Source organism: Strix aluco, chromosome 5 (assembly GCF_031877795.1).
Source record: "Strix aluco isolate bStrAlu1 chromosome 5, bStrAlu1.hap1, whole genome shotgun sequence".
NCBI classification, from domain to species: domain Eukaryota; kingdom Metazoa; phylum Chordata; class Aves; order Strigiformes; family Strigidae; genus Strix; species Strix aluco.
This window is the reverse complement of record NC_133935.1, coordinates 43,884,536-43,901,104: the sequence shown is the minus strand read 5'-3', so window position 1 is coordinate 43,901,104 and position 16,569 is coordinate 43,884,536. Positions and strand designations below refer to the sequence as shown.

Here is a 16,569-nt window from a genome sequence, read left to right as displayed (position 1 = left end):
CCACCAGAATTAACTCAGCACCAGCTAATTCCTGTTCCATATCATCTTCTATTATTCCATTTATAACTTCAGCCTTCTGACCAATTTCACAGAGTCACAGTAGGGCATGCTCCCTGCTATAATCTTTTTATATTTCGCTATTCCTGTCCAGGGAGACAGTTTAGTTATGCCCTACTGTGTCCTTCCCAAGGGTACCAGATAACTATTTGATAGCAGTTACTAGATGGACATGCTTCTCTTGATATTCCATACAATCATTGTCTTTGCTGATGTAATTTACAAATATCTTTCTGTGGGTTTCTTGTTTTTTTTTTCAAAAGCAAAATTAAGAGCCCTATTGTGATGCAACAGGACAAAAGTGAACTTTTCAACATAAAAGACATAGTTATCCCAGTCTTTTTTTAAAGCCTAAAATAATTTGAATTTACCACAATATTGCATTTTTCAGTTTTATATCGTATGCCACAGTTGCATACATACAGAAATGGTGTGTATGTATAATTAATGAAATACTTTTCCTTTAGGAATAAAATGTCTAAAAGGAGTGTTAATGTAACAGAAACATCATTGCAGTTCACAGACCTGGAAAATAACTATGAGTATAATGCTTACCTAACAGCAAGTACAAGATTTGGAGATGGCAACGTAAAAAGTGATACTATAACATTCAGAACTTCTGAAGGAGGTAAGCTTATATATAGTATGAATCTTTAATTTCATTCAGCTTTAAGTTTCTGTCAGCCTTATATTTAAGTTCGTAAAGCTACTGAAGTAGAAGTGGCATTTGACTGGTCAAGAAGAGACATTCTACTTTTCTGTTTGTGTGTGTGTCTATCTTTATGTGTACACGTATCTGGCTCTATAAAATTACGATGGGTATTTCTGTTAATTTATTGAGCAAAACTTTGCATTTCCCTTCAATACAGGCAAGATTAAAATAATTTAATTTTAAATTTTGAAATAATTTTATAATGTATTTTAACAACTCTTTGCTTTATCTTGCTGTGACACAACTGATAAGGAAATACTCTTTAGAGTCTCTTTCACAAGTCTGAAATGGTTTTAATTTGAAAATTAAATCTGTAACTGAATCTGTAACACTGATTTGTTTATTCTATTTTAATGCTTTTATACTTCAAACATGATAGATTACTTTTATAAGTGATCATACTACATACTTTTTAATACATAATACATGCTTTTTAAGTCATTCAGTTTAATTATTGTTTCTGGTTTTCCTATCAATTATATTGCTACAATCTGTTCCAAAATGGATAGTATGCAGACATATTTCAGAATCATCCTGCATAGATAAACGGACTTCTCAACACACAATCAGTAGCAGGATTAGCATCTATCCAAGCCATCCCTCAAAAGATTGTCTAAATCACCAGGTTGTAGGTATTCCCAGTCTTTGCTATTGAAGCTGTTATGGAAACATGAGCAGACTTTTTAGGGCAGGATTTTTAGGAACTGATACTGGAGTTCCACCTCCAATTAATATTTTAGTATTTTATACAAATGAGAACAGCACAAAGCAAGAGAAATAAGATAACTTACAGTGTTGGGTACTCTACTGCATGTTGTGTAGAGCACTTTCTTGGATGGCAAAAAATACAGATTTACATTCTCTTAAGCTGATTTAAGGAACTGAATTTGAGTCTCCTGTATCACTGTGCTACTGAGAAGGACCATATGCTGCTATCCTTTACAGGATAGGAGGAGAGGCTAATTGAAGGCTTGCAGAGTCCTTCCTGTACGTTTAATAGGCTGAGAAAAGAGTCAAAAGCAGATATTATCATACTGTGCAAGCTTAAGTATCATCTGATTTAGCTACATGAGTTGGAAGCCTAAATTCTGTTTATAATCAGCAAAGAGAGAACAAGGCTTTTAATTTAGGTTTTCTAAAACAAATCCTTGTTATTCCTGTTGACTATATATGGAGCGTCAAGGCCTAACTCAGTCACCTTCAACATCTGCAAATTAGACTTTCCATGTACCCAAAGCAGTAAGTACAGGACAAATTCTATAAGAAAAGAGTATCTGTTTACAACTACAGCTAAATACAAATGTGTCTGAAAAAATAACGTTTTAAAAATTTATTTACATCTACTATTTTATTTCATAATTTCCAGAAGCATTTTTTTATACCATAGTCAGAAATATATTTAATTTGACATAAGATGTTGTCAAATCTATAGCAGATATTTCTGAGGCACTAAAATGTACAAAACCTTGAGTTAGGTATGCTAAAACTTAACATTTTTCCAGCACCAAGTGATCCACCCAAAGATGTTGTGTACAGAAACCTTACTTCCACATCAATAATGCTGTTCTGGTCTCCTCCTCAAAAGCCTAATGGAAATATACTGTACTACTCAGTTTATTTCAAAAATAATTCAGGGATATTCATGCAGGTAAGCTTAATTTTATATTCTTCTTTTGTAGAAATCAATAAAGTGTTCTAATAATTCATTAAAGATTAAATCCATTTTATAGTTATCAATATATTGTTTTTTCGTATTTTGATTATCACAAGGCAGCTTTTTAACTTATAAAGAAAGAAGCGCATACGTGTTGTGTTGTGCATCTCATTGGTCATTCATATCATTAAGCATTAAAGCAAACAGGTTTTGTGTAATATTCCATATTGCAATGTTTATATGTTCATGTATATACACACACATACATCTAATACATATATATGCACAACATAGATAGACACAAGACCCATTACATTCATTGCACATCCTTTAGACTGTTTATTTTAGTCTAATCTATCAATGTGAATAAATTTGTGTAACAGTTCTGTTTTTACTTTTTAATGCATATTTGTACAGTACTGAAAGTAAGATAATGTCAAAGTAGTGAATACATTATTATTATTTCATATTTTTGTTGCTCTCAAAAGGAAATTACTGATTAATATATTGAAACAAAGATACTGAGATTCCTAAATTAAAGGATAAAAGACAAATAAAACGTTATTTATAATTTTTTGGTGATCTGCACATTTCCATGTAGGTTTTTTTTGTTGCTACTTTCATCCTTAATTATGCACCACATTTATTAATTGTATATATAGTTTTTCTGTTCTCCTTTCAAAGAATATATTATGATACAGAAATATAATAAGAAGAAATCAGCTTCCTTTACAGGTTTTTGGTCAACAAGCTTTACACGTGTGGAAGGAAAGAAAGAAATATAAATCCACGAAGAAACTAGTGCATGAAAAATTACCTCAACTGCATAACTTTATGGTCAAGATATGACTAGTGAGTTATGCATGTGTTTGAGGATAACTAGAAAAAATATTCACAAATTTTACAAATACCTGTGACCGAATAATTGCTGACATACTTCAGTGTATACACTTCTCTGACTTCTGTGAAGCTGTGTGGTTTCCAGGCTCTGTCTGCATAGTTTCAGCTGCAAGCAGGACCATGCCATGAATTCACATTCTGATGAGATTAAAATCAGGGCTGCAGTTCAGAGCTTCAGATTCTGCTTGCACACACTGCTATACCAAAAGCATTTTTCTTAGCCTAACAAATCCCTGGAGAAACCTTTACACCAGTGCATTACCTGAACCAGCCCATCCTGTGAAGAGTGTCTACATTTATCTAATTCTTGGACAACTCAGGCAATTTTAGAGGAGGACTACGGACTTGGGCTATTCCTGCCCTTAGGAAGGTGAAACTCTGAGGGGAATGAGTAAGGTGAAACTGATACACTGAGAGCTAAAATCCATCTGGAAGTGACCAGGACTCTGGAAATGAAGGAGCAATATAGGGAAGATGGAGCACAGTAGCACTGGCCCAGCAAGGTGAGGGTCCAGTTTCATTATCATGTGATGTGGCTGGGTGAGGAAAGTATGGTGGCATGGGTGGAAGTTACATGGTGGATGGCAGAAAAGGGCTGACAGTAGCTCCACTTCTAGGTGTGGAAACTACCATTTTCGTCCTTTCAGCTTTGATTTTTGACCCATCCCTCTGCCATCAGAAGATAGGTTTCAGCTGCTGTTGCATCTGTCTCTTACTGGCCAGGGGAGATCACCATTAATCTCTCAAATCATGATCCACTCCTAATCTGTCTGCTCCCCTTAACTCCCTCTGCCCTTCACATGCCTTTCTGTTCACTATTTGGCATGGCAACTACTGTATCTGCATTGCACTCCTATTCTGTACCTTGGCATTCCTGTGGGTGCAAGGCAGATTTCAAACAGGAAAAAAAAAAAACAACTCTCCCCTACTCATTTCTGTCAGATATTTTATATTACTCTTTTTACAACAGAGAAATGCATATGTGAAAGCCAGCCTGCCTGATATGTGTATATATATATTATATATATGTGCCATATACAGACTCTTGTAAGCTGTATGAGTGCATGCACACAAACAGCTTACAACTATCAGCAACTTAGAAGTATAACCATGTAGTTGCAGGGTCTGTTGATAAGTTTTGTATTGCACACATTTGGAAAGAAATAATCCTTAGTTGGGATACTCTGCATCTAGGTCACCATTCTGCTTTATCCAAACTGTGTTTTCAGTTTGGAAAATGATACAGAAGAATTAAAAAGTAGATGATCTTTTCACATCTCTAGGAACCCTACCTTCTCAGACACACTGCTGTAGGCTGCCATTCTCTGCCAGTCTTTCATCTGCTTCTTTGTCAGGACCCAATAACAGAGTCCAAGTCTTAAATCATATCTTCTAGATGCCTGAAAAACCATCCTGGCTGAAGAATTTCAGGCAAATTAACATCTTCCAGTGCTGTCATAATCTGAAATAGATATAAAAGTCATAGTAAAGCTAGTGCTATTCTGTTATCTCAAGTTCTCACTTCTCTTCACATGTTCTCAGACTCCTCAGGCATATGAAAACCTAATTAATATAAAGCACTGATTATGAGTATGTTAAAAACAGGAAATCAGTAGCTGCAGAGTAAAGCATTTTGTTTAGGGGGAAAAATACGAAAGACCTGAGATAAAGGATGCAGTTTACTCCTTGACATGATGCAGAAACTTGAAGGAAAAATAGTTTTTCTTCTACAAGAAAAAAAGTTACATACCTTCATAGGACAGAAAAATAATGTATAGTTTCTTTGCTTTACAGGTCTACATGAAAAATCATGCTGCGGCTGTCCAGTCAGAAGGCCTGGGATGCTCAGACCTAGGATTCAGAACCAGAACAGCAGAAGGAAAAATTTAGTGATGGAGATTAAATTTGAGGATCTTGGTGGATGAGTGGGCTGTTTCTATGGGGATGTTGACAGGTTGTAAAAGAAAAAGTGTCAGAGAGGGAGGAATGACTGGTAGCCACATAGAAGAAACTATCACTTGCACTAGGCTAGGTTCAAGTTCAGCTTTATCTTTCATCTTCTGCTGCCATAGGTCTAGGCAAAAGGCTACTTTTTGGTTTATGTTCACTACTCTGCCCCAGTGCAGTAAAGATATGGCACGTATTCTGATGAAGGTAATGTCCTACACAGACGACATGGCACTGTACCACTTGTTCACATCATTTCTCTGTGACACTGCTGGATTCCTACAGTTCGAGCTTTCACTGCAATAGCAGCTTTGCAGGTTTTGCTCCACAGTGCCTTACATGGTGCTTAAAGGAATCATACTGCCCAGTGTGTGAACCATACTGCCTCTGTCTTATCAAGGAAAGAAGTAAAAGAATCTGTGGAAGTAGTTGTCTCATTGCTTAAATACTGATCTATAAGAGATATCACTGACTTGAATAAACTCTTTTATTCAGTGTCTCTATACTTGCACTTTGATTAGCAAGAAAGTGGGAAAAGTGCTAATTACAACCTAAATTGTTGCCTGGAGAAAATTCTCCAGTGTAGGAATTTCAGTACAGATGACAACTGTCCTGCTCTGCCAAACCAGACAGGGGAACCAGGAGCTAGGTAGGAAAAAAGCCCACTGCCCTTCTAGAGACTGAACATTAGAACCCAAATCACCCAACCCCTGTACTTGAAGCCAACCTAAGTGAACATGACTGGATACAGTTCAGAGTGAAATTAGGCTTGGTCTGCCCTCGGGATGCAGACAAGGTATGCAAGCAATATGCTATATTAACTTAACAATCAAACATTTTCTTTCACCAGTATAACCAAAATAGGGATAAAAGGGAAACTTCCCTAAAATACACTGCAAATTTTTTAAAAGATGGCCTCAGAATGGTACAGCACACAAAAAGAAAATATCTTCACTTAGGTTGGTACTGGAACAGTGTGCATTACGCTCCTGGAGGGACGACTTGGATTAGCCTTCAGTGTCACCACTCTCCCCCAGTTACTATAGTCAAGTATGTGATACTCTAACTCAGAACAACAGTGAAATGCAATGAACCTAAAGAAGGAAACAGAACAGAAGAAAAAGGTTAACAGTGAAGAACAGCAGCACTATGTTTTCTGTATACAACTAATTACAGCTTTATGCCACTGGAAATTTCTGCCACTTCCTGAGGTGAAGAAGATACTACTTTCTGCTGACACTTTCATGGCCTGTGTGTATTGCTTACACTTAGCTGCTTTGCTTTTAATAATCTGATACTTTGCTATGTCAAAACTTCTTTCATGTATGGATGAAGAAAGGGACAGAAGAAAGAATTTCTTCAGCTGTAGCCAAAGATCCTAAGCTGTTTGCTTTCATCTGCAGCCACAGTTAATTGTAAAACTTCCTATAGTGTTCTATCCCCAGGGTACAATTAGTGCAAGTTTCATCTTTTCTCAGTCTGTACCCACACAGTTCTTCCTGCTCACCCTTCCTCTTAATTACGTGTTCATTCTTTTCTAACATTTTGTCATATCAGAAGTTTGAGGTAATCCCCAGTCCTTGAATTCCTCATAGTAAGGGGACTACCTCTTAAAACAGTTTTTGTTGAAACACCAAAAAGCCTGTTGTTATAGTGTTCTTGTTGGTTCACTGAGCCCTTAACTGCCAGACAGCTGACTAAATTGTAAAGGTATGCTTTTCAAACTAAGAGTTGGATTTTCAGCTGTTCATACTAATAAACTCCCATTAAATCTGGAATCAAAACTTGATGTGGTACCTTTGACATTTTTATCTTGAAAACTCAGAGAATTATTTAAGGTCCTTTTTTGATCTTATTATTAGATATTATTATTATCAATTGCTAATTCTTAATAATTAAAATATAGTAATAATTAAAATATAGTAATAACAGTGGGAGGGTAGTAGAATGACGCTTCTGAGTCAGAAGCTATTTTCTGTCATACTGTACTTGAGCATCAGAAAGTTTAATTAAATACCTTAGAATTCAATCCTCTGTTTCCTGTATCTTACCCTACTCAAGTGTAAAGCAAAGCTCTTCCCAGCCTTTTTCAGTTAGTTATGTGAAGATAGCATAAGCTTCCATCTACGTTTAGAAGAAAGTCATATATTAAGGTTGAAATTCTAAGCATTTTGACTGATGTTGACTTAACCTAATCTTTCAGAAAAACCTAACAGTGTGCTTTAAGTCTGTTAATAGGAGTGGATATAGAAATTTATACCGCCAATTTGTGCAGCTTTTGTTCTGCATTCAAAACAAAGGATTACATTTTCATTGTCAAACAAACTGTTTACTTACTTATGTTACGTGAGCACTAGTGACTGTAGGCAAAACTAGGTCTGCAGATACTGGTATAAAAATCTCAGGGAAATGAATGAGAGTGCCACCTGTTGTTCTTTGCAGAAATAAAATAATTTTGCCTGTACAAAAAACCTGGTGAATTGTTAAATTGGTTACTGTTTGGTAGAGCGTATCACAGTGACTTCTTCAGTATGCACTTTCCTCAAGAGAAATATAACCCATTTTTTTAGTATGCGGTTTTAGTATGCCTGTGTTTATACGTGGTATTTTTGAATTTAAATATGCAAACATTGCAGTCACCTTCCTCCTGTTTTAGTAAGTCTGCTGTCACAGCCTCTCTTTTTAAAGAAAGCATTTAATGTAAAGCCAACTTTGTTTTTAAGGAGATGGAGTGTGAGAATAAGGTGTAACACCGAAAATAGTGGGCAAGCCAAATAACTGAAATGTGTACTTGGCAATTCATCAGGGGGTCGGGCAAAATCTAACTCACCATGAAAATGTTGGACAAAAATTAGGAGGAGGACTTCTTTGGTCCTGAGAAGTGCTGCCCATGTCATCTGCTCAACGGGGCAATGTGGCTGCCAGCGAGGAATGATACTGACTCTTCGAATCAGAAGCTTTGACTTCCTACCCAATGCTGGAGCTGAATTTATGGGGATCATCTAAGTCAGGTTCCTGTAAAGCAGTGGGTGATTTGACACAATCAGTTATGTGGTATAGCTGATCTTACATAAATAATCTGATGTATGATTTTTTCTTTTTAGTTTCCAGGATGGTTCATTCCAAACAGGAATAGCCTTCTTAGATGGGCTGATCTAGAGCACTAGCCTTTTCTATAGTGCAAAAAAAAGTGGGATTTCGTTCTGTTGCAATCCTTTTGTTAGCAAGTAACTGCACAAAGAAAAGAAATTCTGTCAGTTCCTTCACTTTAATGCAATCCACTGGGTATAAATGTTTGCATTAGAAATAATGGCATGTTTTTAATGGAAAGGACAACTAACAGAAGGAACATTTCTCAAGTGTTGCAGTGAGATCTCTGCCACTGGAAGTTTTAAATTAGAAAATCAGATAATTTTCTGTAAGATCTACTCTCAAAAATGGAATAAAGTGAGAGAAATCCTTTAGTTTACTTCATGCAGATCAGGCAAGGCAATCACATGTGTGATCATGTAATCTATGAGCAATTAGCAGATACTTTTTTTGTTGTTTTCTTGATGCAATATGGATAAACACATTGCAATATTACACATTTCATTTGTTTTTAAAAAAGGATTGGCATTCAAAAACTACAAACAACAGGAGTAATCAATTATGTACTCTGTAGTACTTATAAGGAGTAACAGACATCGTACAATAAATTACTTGAGTATTTCAGTAAAAATCAGGACTCATTAGGAGTCAATGTAAGTCTATGTCTTGTGAACACTATGGTGAATCATATCTGTTGGTGGTGATGATGGCTAAATAGGAAATTAGAAAAAGTGATAAATAAATAACATTTTCAATGGCAACACTTTTTTTTTTTTTTTTAGAATTTCACGAGTTATGGTAACGACAGCGATGTCAGTATGTCCCAGTCTGCAATTCTGGATGACTTGGCAAAATACAGCCATTATACTCTATGGTTAACTGCAAGCACAGCTTTTGGAGATGGAAACAAAACCAGTGAAATAATAGACGTGTATACAGATCAGGATAGTAAGTTAATAACTTTTTTAATGCTCAGTGTATATCAGTGCTTCCATTTATTAAATATTCTCTAACTTTAAAATTATTTTACTGTTATGGTGACAAAAAAATCCAGGAAGTAGTTTTCAATACTGCAGTACTTTTCTTTGCAAGGAAGACATTTTGATCTGAGTCTTTGCTTTGTAATACTAGGAATGTAGATCTCAAGCTTTTTCTTTGGATACGAGCAATAAAAATATTGTCTTAAACCATCATTAAAACTCTTCTGTTAAACAAATTTAACATAAATGATTATTCATATATGCCTTCAAAATATTTTGCTTTTGATAGTAAATTATTTTTATTATTTTTTAAATTATTATAAATGATTTTTTAAAGTTGCACAAAATATTACAAATTACAGACTAGTCATACTTAGAGCATTTATTTCTATTTTGGTTTTGGATGCTTTATTACTGTAATCCATGCATTTATTTTTTACTTATTGTCTCTCATAGTCCCAGATGGTTTTGTTGAAAATCTGGTCTATCAAAACATTTCCTCGTCTTCTGTAAATGTAAGCTGGCTTCCACCATCCCAGCCAAATGGCTTAGTCTTCTTTCATGTTTCCCTAAGTTTATTGCAACTGGGAACCAGTAAGATACTGTCTTTCCTTACTTACAACACAAGCATCATTTTTGACAATCTGGAGAAATACACCGATTACATTCTGAAAATCACACCGGCCACTGATAAAGGATCTTCTGAGCTGCATGCTCTAAATCTGCATATAAGAACTGATGAAGATGGTAAGATAAGTATATTTTATTCATTCCTAAGGAAATGCAGAAAAAACCCCAAATAGCTTTCTAAAAGAAAAAAAGCTTTTTTGTTATACAATGACACAAACAACTGCTATATATTTCTGTTGAGACCATGAAATAGAATTTTCTGCTCAGAGCACAACTTTTAACTGATAGCTAAAAGACATTTTTCATTGTAACTAATTTTTCTGAGGTTATACCTGTTTTTGTCTTTCTTATTTCTTCATTTAGTCCCAGAATCAACTCCCATAATCAAAACATTTTCAAATCTCTCCACTACCTCAGTTATGCTTTCATGGGACCCTCCTGTTAAGCCAAATGGTATTATAATACGTTATGATTTAAATTTATTTGGGCCAGAAAGGAATAACTCATTCTCTACCATCAATAATTTTATCATATTGGAAGACCTTCTACCATTCACATTGTACAGCATTTATGCAGCTGCAAGAACAATAAAAGGACCTGGTCCATCTGCCATGCTTCAGTTCTACACAGATGAGTCAGGTGAGCAAACTCAATTGTAACCTACTTTTAAATATTGGCCCTGTGTCACTGCATCCCTCTTAGGTCTGAACATCAGGCCTGGAGACAGTTGAAATGAAGAACTCATTTTCCATTGGTCTGTGCATGAAGAGTTTTCAGAAGAAGGAAACACTACAAGTGAAGTCTTTTCTGAGTTCTCCTCCAGCCACAGCTTGCAAGAGGAGGTCATATTCTGCATAGGATTACAAAAATACCTCCAAGGAGAAATGGCTTTTCCCTTTGGAATGTGTTACAGTTTGCCAAGTTTCAGGGATTTTGAAGCAAGCAACAATACCTTTCTCTTCATCCCCCCATGTAACTGAAAAATGGTAAAACATGGAAATATTTCTGACACATTCACACAGGTCTTGTATATATGGACCTTCTCCCACCTGCATGGTAAATTACATATCTTGTAAATATATATTGAGTTGCGCTCAATATATGATGTAGCAAGCGAAGTACATCACATTCCAGTAATATATGTAATACGAATTTTGTTAAATGCCTTAGTTCTGACAATAGGGAGTTTAAGTGATGAATAGATCTGTTAGATCTCTAAGAAGATCCCTTGCTGACTAAACATGTCTTCCAGATTAATAGAATTTGTTTCATGTCAAAGAGAAAGAAAAAGATTAAAATAGCAATGAGGTACTGTTTTGTTGAGTTCAGATACAAATGGTAACAAAAGTACATATGTTCTTCTGCTTCTCCAAAGTGTTTGGTTTTGCCTGAATTATTTGTAATTTGAAACTCAATAGCATTTCTCTTTTGCAGTGCCATTAGCTCCACCCCAGAACTTGACCATTACCAACTACACTGCAGATTCTGTGTGGCTAAAATGGGATCCAAGTCCCCAGCCAAATGGTGTTATTGTGAGATACAATTTTAAGATTTATCAAAACAACACTGAAAAACTATTTTATCAGGTATGTTTATAATTAACAGTGTTTAATTTTTTAAAATACTTTTTTCATGCTTTAGGAACAAAATATATGACAACTATTTTAAATGTCTGTTATGCTTCTAGCATTATGAAGCTCCTCTAAATTCCCATTTGTTAAAACAGTTTACTTGCCCTCCCATCATGCCTGTAATTCAATTTTTAAAATCAGAAAATTTCTTAGATTTTAATTTGCTTTGAGCTTCTAATATTTCAGTAATGATGAACTTTATTAATCTTTAGTTAATATTTCAGTGTAAGCTTGATGTTAGAAAATGACAGAAGTTACTTGTTTTGTGGCTACCTTTGTTTAGCTATTTAGTATCTGCAGACTTTCAGTATTCAGAAAGAAAAACAGACGTTCCTAGTCATCTTGAAAAATGGTTGAAAACTGTTTAGAGGTTTGCATTTTTTTATTTTTGCAGTATAAGAATAACTGAATAAATTTTAACTGAAATAAATGCTATAAAACTGTATAGAATAATTGATCAAGTCATTGATATCTGCTTAAATTTGGTTGCTTCAATGGCATCAAGAAATGCGCCAGGAACTCTAAAGGCAGCAAGCTGGGGCCAGGGTTGCATCTCAGGCTCAGAAACTATATAGTGAGTTCTGTTCACCTGAGATACTTGGAAAAGCTGCAGGGAAAAGACATTGCTGCAGTGAGAAGTGAGTTTAAGACATGCAGCGTAAGGTACGTGTGGGACTCGGAGGAGCTTCATTACTCCAACTCCTGAGCAATATTGTTCTTATTGCAGGGACTTAACATGCAAGGAAACTGCTTGTGCTGTTGTTACACATATGCATTGTGGAAATCAGTCCCCATGGGGTGGCCTACTGTGCTACCCCTTATTCAGTCTGCTGTTGTTCCCCATTGTGGAATGAAGTGCTGGCATCACCCCAGTTTCTTCCATAATCCTTGGAAGAGGGGGAGCACAATGCACATACAGAAGAGGAACAGTGGTTTCTACAGCCATCTGCCTTTGGAAATGTATTCTTTGGGAACTCATGGAGACCACCAAAGATTATTCTCCACTGTTCATCTGAGGCAGACTCAAACCCAATTAGAATACAGAAACTGGCTGAAGCACTTGAATGCATCTGCTATGCCCTACATTTCTTCATGTTTGTAATGTTATATGGGCAAGAAATTAGATTTAGATTGTGACAGCAAGTCAGGTAGAGCAATTTACATAGAAATATTGTAGTTAGGCACCATAATTCTCTGATAACTTGGATCCCACAAGATGTTTACCAGGTTTTCTTGCTGAAATTCAGGTCTTTCCCTGCTGTTATTATAGTCCTCTCAACATTTGCACAAAATATGCCTTGCATGCTCTAGGAAAAACAGCTACCAGGAAGTGAACTGTGGTTTTTAGCTTTTTTTGAAGCTCTTCATCAGTCTGTGTGTCTGGCTCAGGTAAAGTAAAAGAAACGAGAAGCTATGACCCATGACCTCTTTCACTGCAGAGGTGTAGTAAGGAAGTAGGTGAGAGGGGCTTGATGTGGTGGTGTGGAGGTGACAAGAGTTTTCAGTATGGGTAAAAAAAGGCATATGTGGAGTCAATCTGTTCTAACAATGCTATGGTAATTATGATGCCATCCTTTGGCATATCTTCTTCACAAGTCACAGTGAAAGAGGGAGAGGAGAAGGGAAGGGAAGAATTTGACCCTACGTTATTTTTCTTTGAGCTCAGGGACTACTTTGACTGAAAGCCACTCAGAGTAGAAGAGGAAAGACTATGGCTCTAAATCTGTTCATTTCAGTGGGTTCAAAGTGAGGCCCACAATGTTTACACAGATTAATTGCTTACTAATAATTTTTCCTTCCTTAAGAACATTTCAGGTTCAAACCATGAGGCAAACCTTGTTGGATTAGAGCCATTCAGCCCCTATTTTATCAGTGTCTCTGCATTTACCAAGCTTGGAAATGGCAATCAGTTCAGTAATGCTGTCCAGTTTACAACGATGGAATCAGGTTAGATGTGACTTTTTCTAAGATGCAGTTCTGTTTATATATATTTTCCTTGTATGGCTGAACAACAGCCTTCCTCTTCTCTCCAAAAAAAAGGTAACATAACACTATCTCATTGTCTTCTGCCTGTGTAATACCAATTCACATTCCTATTGTACCGGATAGGCTGAGTTTGAAGTCTGATGTCGGAAGTGTAGAATTAGAAATGTCCTCATCTGAAATGAGAGGCTTATATGGTTACTATAAATCTTTTAATAGCATCACAGATAAAGGGAGGAAAATCAGATAGATATCAGTCTTTGCAGATCAAAGTGATAATTCAGATCCCTGTGAAAATAACTGAAACTTTAGCAGTATCAAAAGCAGCTGGACAAAGATTGGCAAATGAACTGTATTAAACAAATACAAATTTTTAACATTTTTTATAATTTATTTTAGGAAGGGAAGCTAGCCACTAATTAAATATCCTAATTTGTTAGATCTTATTCTTCCTGACAACTGGGGAGCACTACACAATACGGCTGGCTTAATTAATTATGTGCAATTTTGTCTTGTGCCTTCTATATATCTTTTGAAGTTGCAGGTTATTTCAAAATGAAAAAGTGTATCATGTGAAAGTGAATATTCAATATTCCCTAAAAAGAGCCCAGGAGCTCAGTGGGTTTGTAAACTGGCCTTTGTGCAAAAGTGTAGCTCCTTTGCCATGCCAGAGCAATCCCCAGGCTCACACACTTTATAAGGGCTGTCAGTGCTGGGGGACTAGCATGGGTTTGGAGGCTGTGTCTGAACTCCCAGGTTCCTTTATACTGACAGCAATGGGAGCAGACAAAGAAATTACCAAAAGATCCCATATGGTGACTGCAGTTTTCAAGACCACACTTCCAGTGAGATATTCTTTCCAGGGCTGATAAAACAGGGATTTGGGGAAAAAATGTGCAGTTATTATACCCAGCAATTACAACACCATGAGAAATCAGGACCATCACTGAACTGGTTCAGGTTGGCTGTTGGATCCCTGCAGCTGGAGATTGTCCTGCCCAAGAGCCATGGTCATCCATCAGTTGTCTCATTTCATCACTGACATTCCATACTCATGGTACTATCTTCAGAAGTGCTGGAGAGACACTGCCCACAGGAGAATTGTCTAGTCATTTTACAGCTTTTTCTCAGATTTTATGCTCAGCTAGTTGCAGCATTGTTTCCTTTCCGTCCAACCCAGATTTTGGGCAATTGCTGGATCGGTTCCTCACTGAGTTCATCTAAGGATTCTGTCTCTAGTCTTTGTTAAAAGTGCCAGTTAATCTTTCTTCTGCAGATGTGGCTTTTTAAAACAAGATTTTTCTTTGAACTCTGAGAAGAAAATTGATCATTTTAAAGGGATTCGTTTGCCTCTGTGCAGTGATAATGAACGTTTCCCTCTATTTCTGGGGGACAGTCCCAGACAAACAGTCGCTTCACTATTTTATGGATTCCTGGACATGGTTCAATAGAGGAAGTAGGTTGGGACACCCCTCACTATGTATTCATTTTCTCTTAGTTGGTACAGCCAGCAATTTAACCCTTTCTGAGATATTTTTTTTTCTTTAATTCATTGTTCTATTTAATCCATTGTTCACAGATAATTGTTCTATTTTCAGCATGAGTATAATAATTGTTACCTTTTATTAAATTTTTATGAACATTAAACAAAATTTCTCCTGCTGGAACCAGCAAGGAGATGAAGTACAGTAAGGTAATAGCATTGATATGACAGCTCTGAAACCTGCTGAATGATTTCTGTGCAGGTTGTGCCTCTGCTGAAAGGACAGGGAGATATGATAAAGTGCCTAAAAGAAACAAAGCTAACAGATAAATAGGGAACTTCTGCTCTTGATACTGTTGTGGAGTATGTATGTGGGTTTCATACTACTGTGTATGTTTTACTACACTTTGATTAAAAAAACATGGGGAAAATGCGAGCAGATGTGAAATTGGAGCACACAACTAGCAAAAAGCCAGATAGATGGCCTCTTCAGTCACATTCACAGAGTTGGAAGTGAACCATCTAATGAGGACAAAGGCATATTTTTGTTCTCTCAATGTGTTTCTTTTATCAATTTGTCTGCCACTGAAATGTTTGACCCTCGCTATGAACACTGGATCTGCTTCTCTGACTATATTGTTCTGTGATTACCATTTTAATTGTGTGGAAATGTTAATCTTTGGTGCATGTGTATCTTTTAAGTACCAGATGCTGTCCAGAATGTTCATTGTATCGCAACGAGTTGGCAATCAATCCTAGTACAGTGGGACCCTCCTGCTTCATCCAATGGTGTAATTACTCATTACATTGTAACAGTTGAAGGAAATTCTATGAATTTTTCATCTTATGATACACTGCGTACTTTTAGAAACCTGTTTTCCAATATTACTTATCAGTTTAAAATAAAAGCTGCAACATCTGCTGGTGATGGTGAAGAACAGATATGCAATGCCAGTACACTTCCAGAAAAAGGTAACAAATTATTCAAGTTAATTCTTTTGTTTAATTTAAAAATGACTATGAAACAAGTGGGCCTGAAATACCTGCTTCAATTCAGGCAACTAAATCCTTCTGTTGTTTAAATTTCTTGCTAATAGTGGATCAGGAGAGACAGGGCTTCCTCCTTCTATTTTAGGATACACTTGGTGATGAGAATCAATTGCCATTTAAAAAAGCACAGAGTACCTTTTTCTATGTTGACTTTGGTTTTTTTATTAATTTCTGATCACCTATTATTTTTTGTCTGATAATCTCCACTTTGTTCCTATTGCCCTTAGCATATTTAATACCGTAAATCTGAAAAATTTGGGGGGAGCAAAAGTTTTGGTTTGTTTTTTTTCCACCAGTGGCCAATGCTGTGACTTCACTGATTGTCAATAAAGCTGTTCAGAATTTGTGCAACAGAGAAGAATTTAACTTCTTCAAGCAGACTTTGTCATAACTCTTGATGGATAGGATTTTTTAACAAGAAAGAAAATTGTGAGCTAAATCCAAAGAAGAAT

The 16,569-nt window shown here is 36.2% G+C and overlaps 1 protein-coding gene across 4 annotated transcripts in view; it reads left to right on the top strand.

The window, feature by feature from the left end:
• The window catches only part of PTPRQ (protein tyrosine phosphatase receptor type Q), a 147,117-nt gene that overhangs the window by 66,326 nt on the left and 64,222 nt on the right, over positions 1-16,569 (top strand). For all 4 annotated transcript variants that reach the window (XM_074827145.1, XM_074827146.1, XM_074827144.1 and 1 more), the window contains exons 35-42: positions 525-685; positions 2,272-2,417; positions 9,143-9,308; positions 9,797-10,087; positions 10,334-10,609; positions 11,405-11,556; positions 13,407-13,548; positions 15,770-16,039. In XM_074827145.1, the coding sequence (XP_074683246.1) occupies positions 525-685; positions 2,272-2,417; positions 9,143-9,308; positions 9,797-10,087; positions 10,334-10,609; positions 11,405-11,556; positions 13,407-13,548; positions 15,770-16,039 (1,604 nt within the window). The remainder of the gene's footprint in view (positions 1-524; positions 686-2,271; positions 2,418-9,142; positions 9,309-9,796; positions 10,088-10,333; positions 10,610-11,404; positions 11,557-13,406; positions 13,549-15,769; positions 16,040-16,569) is intronic.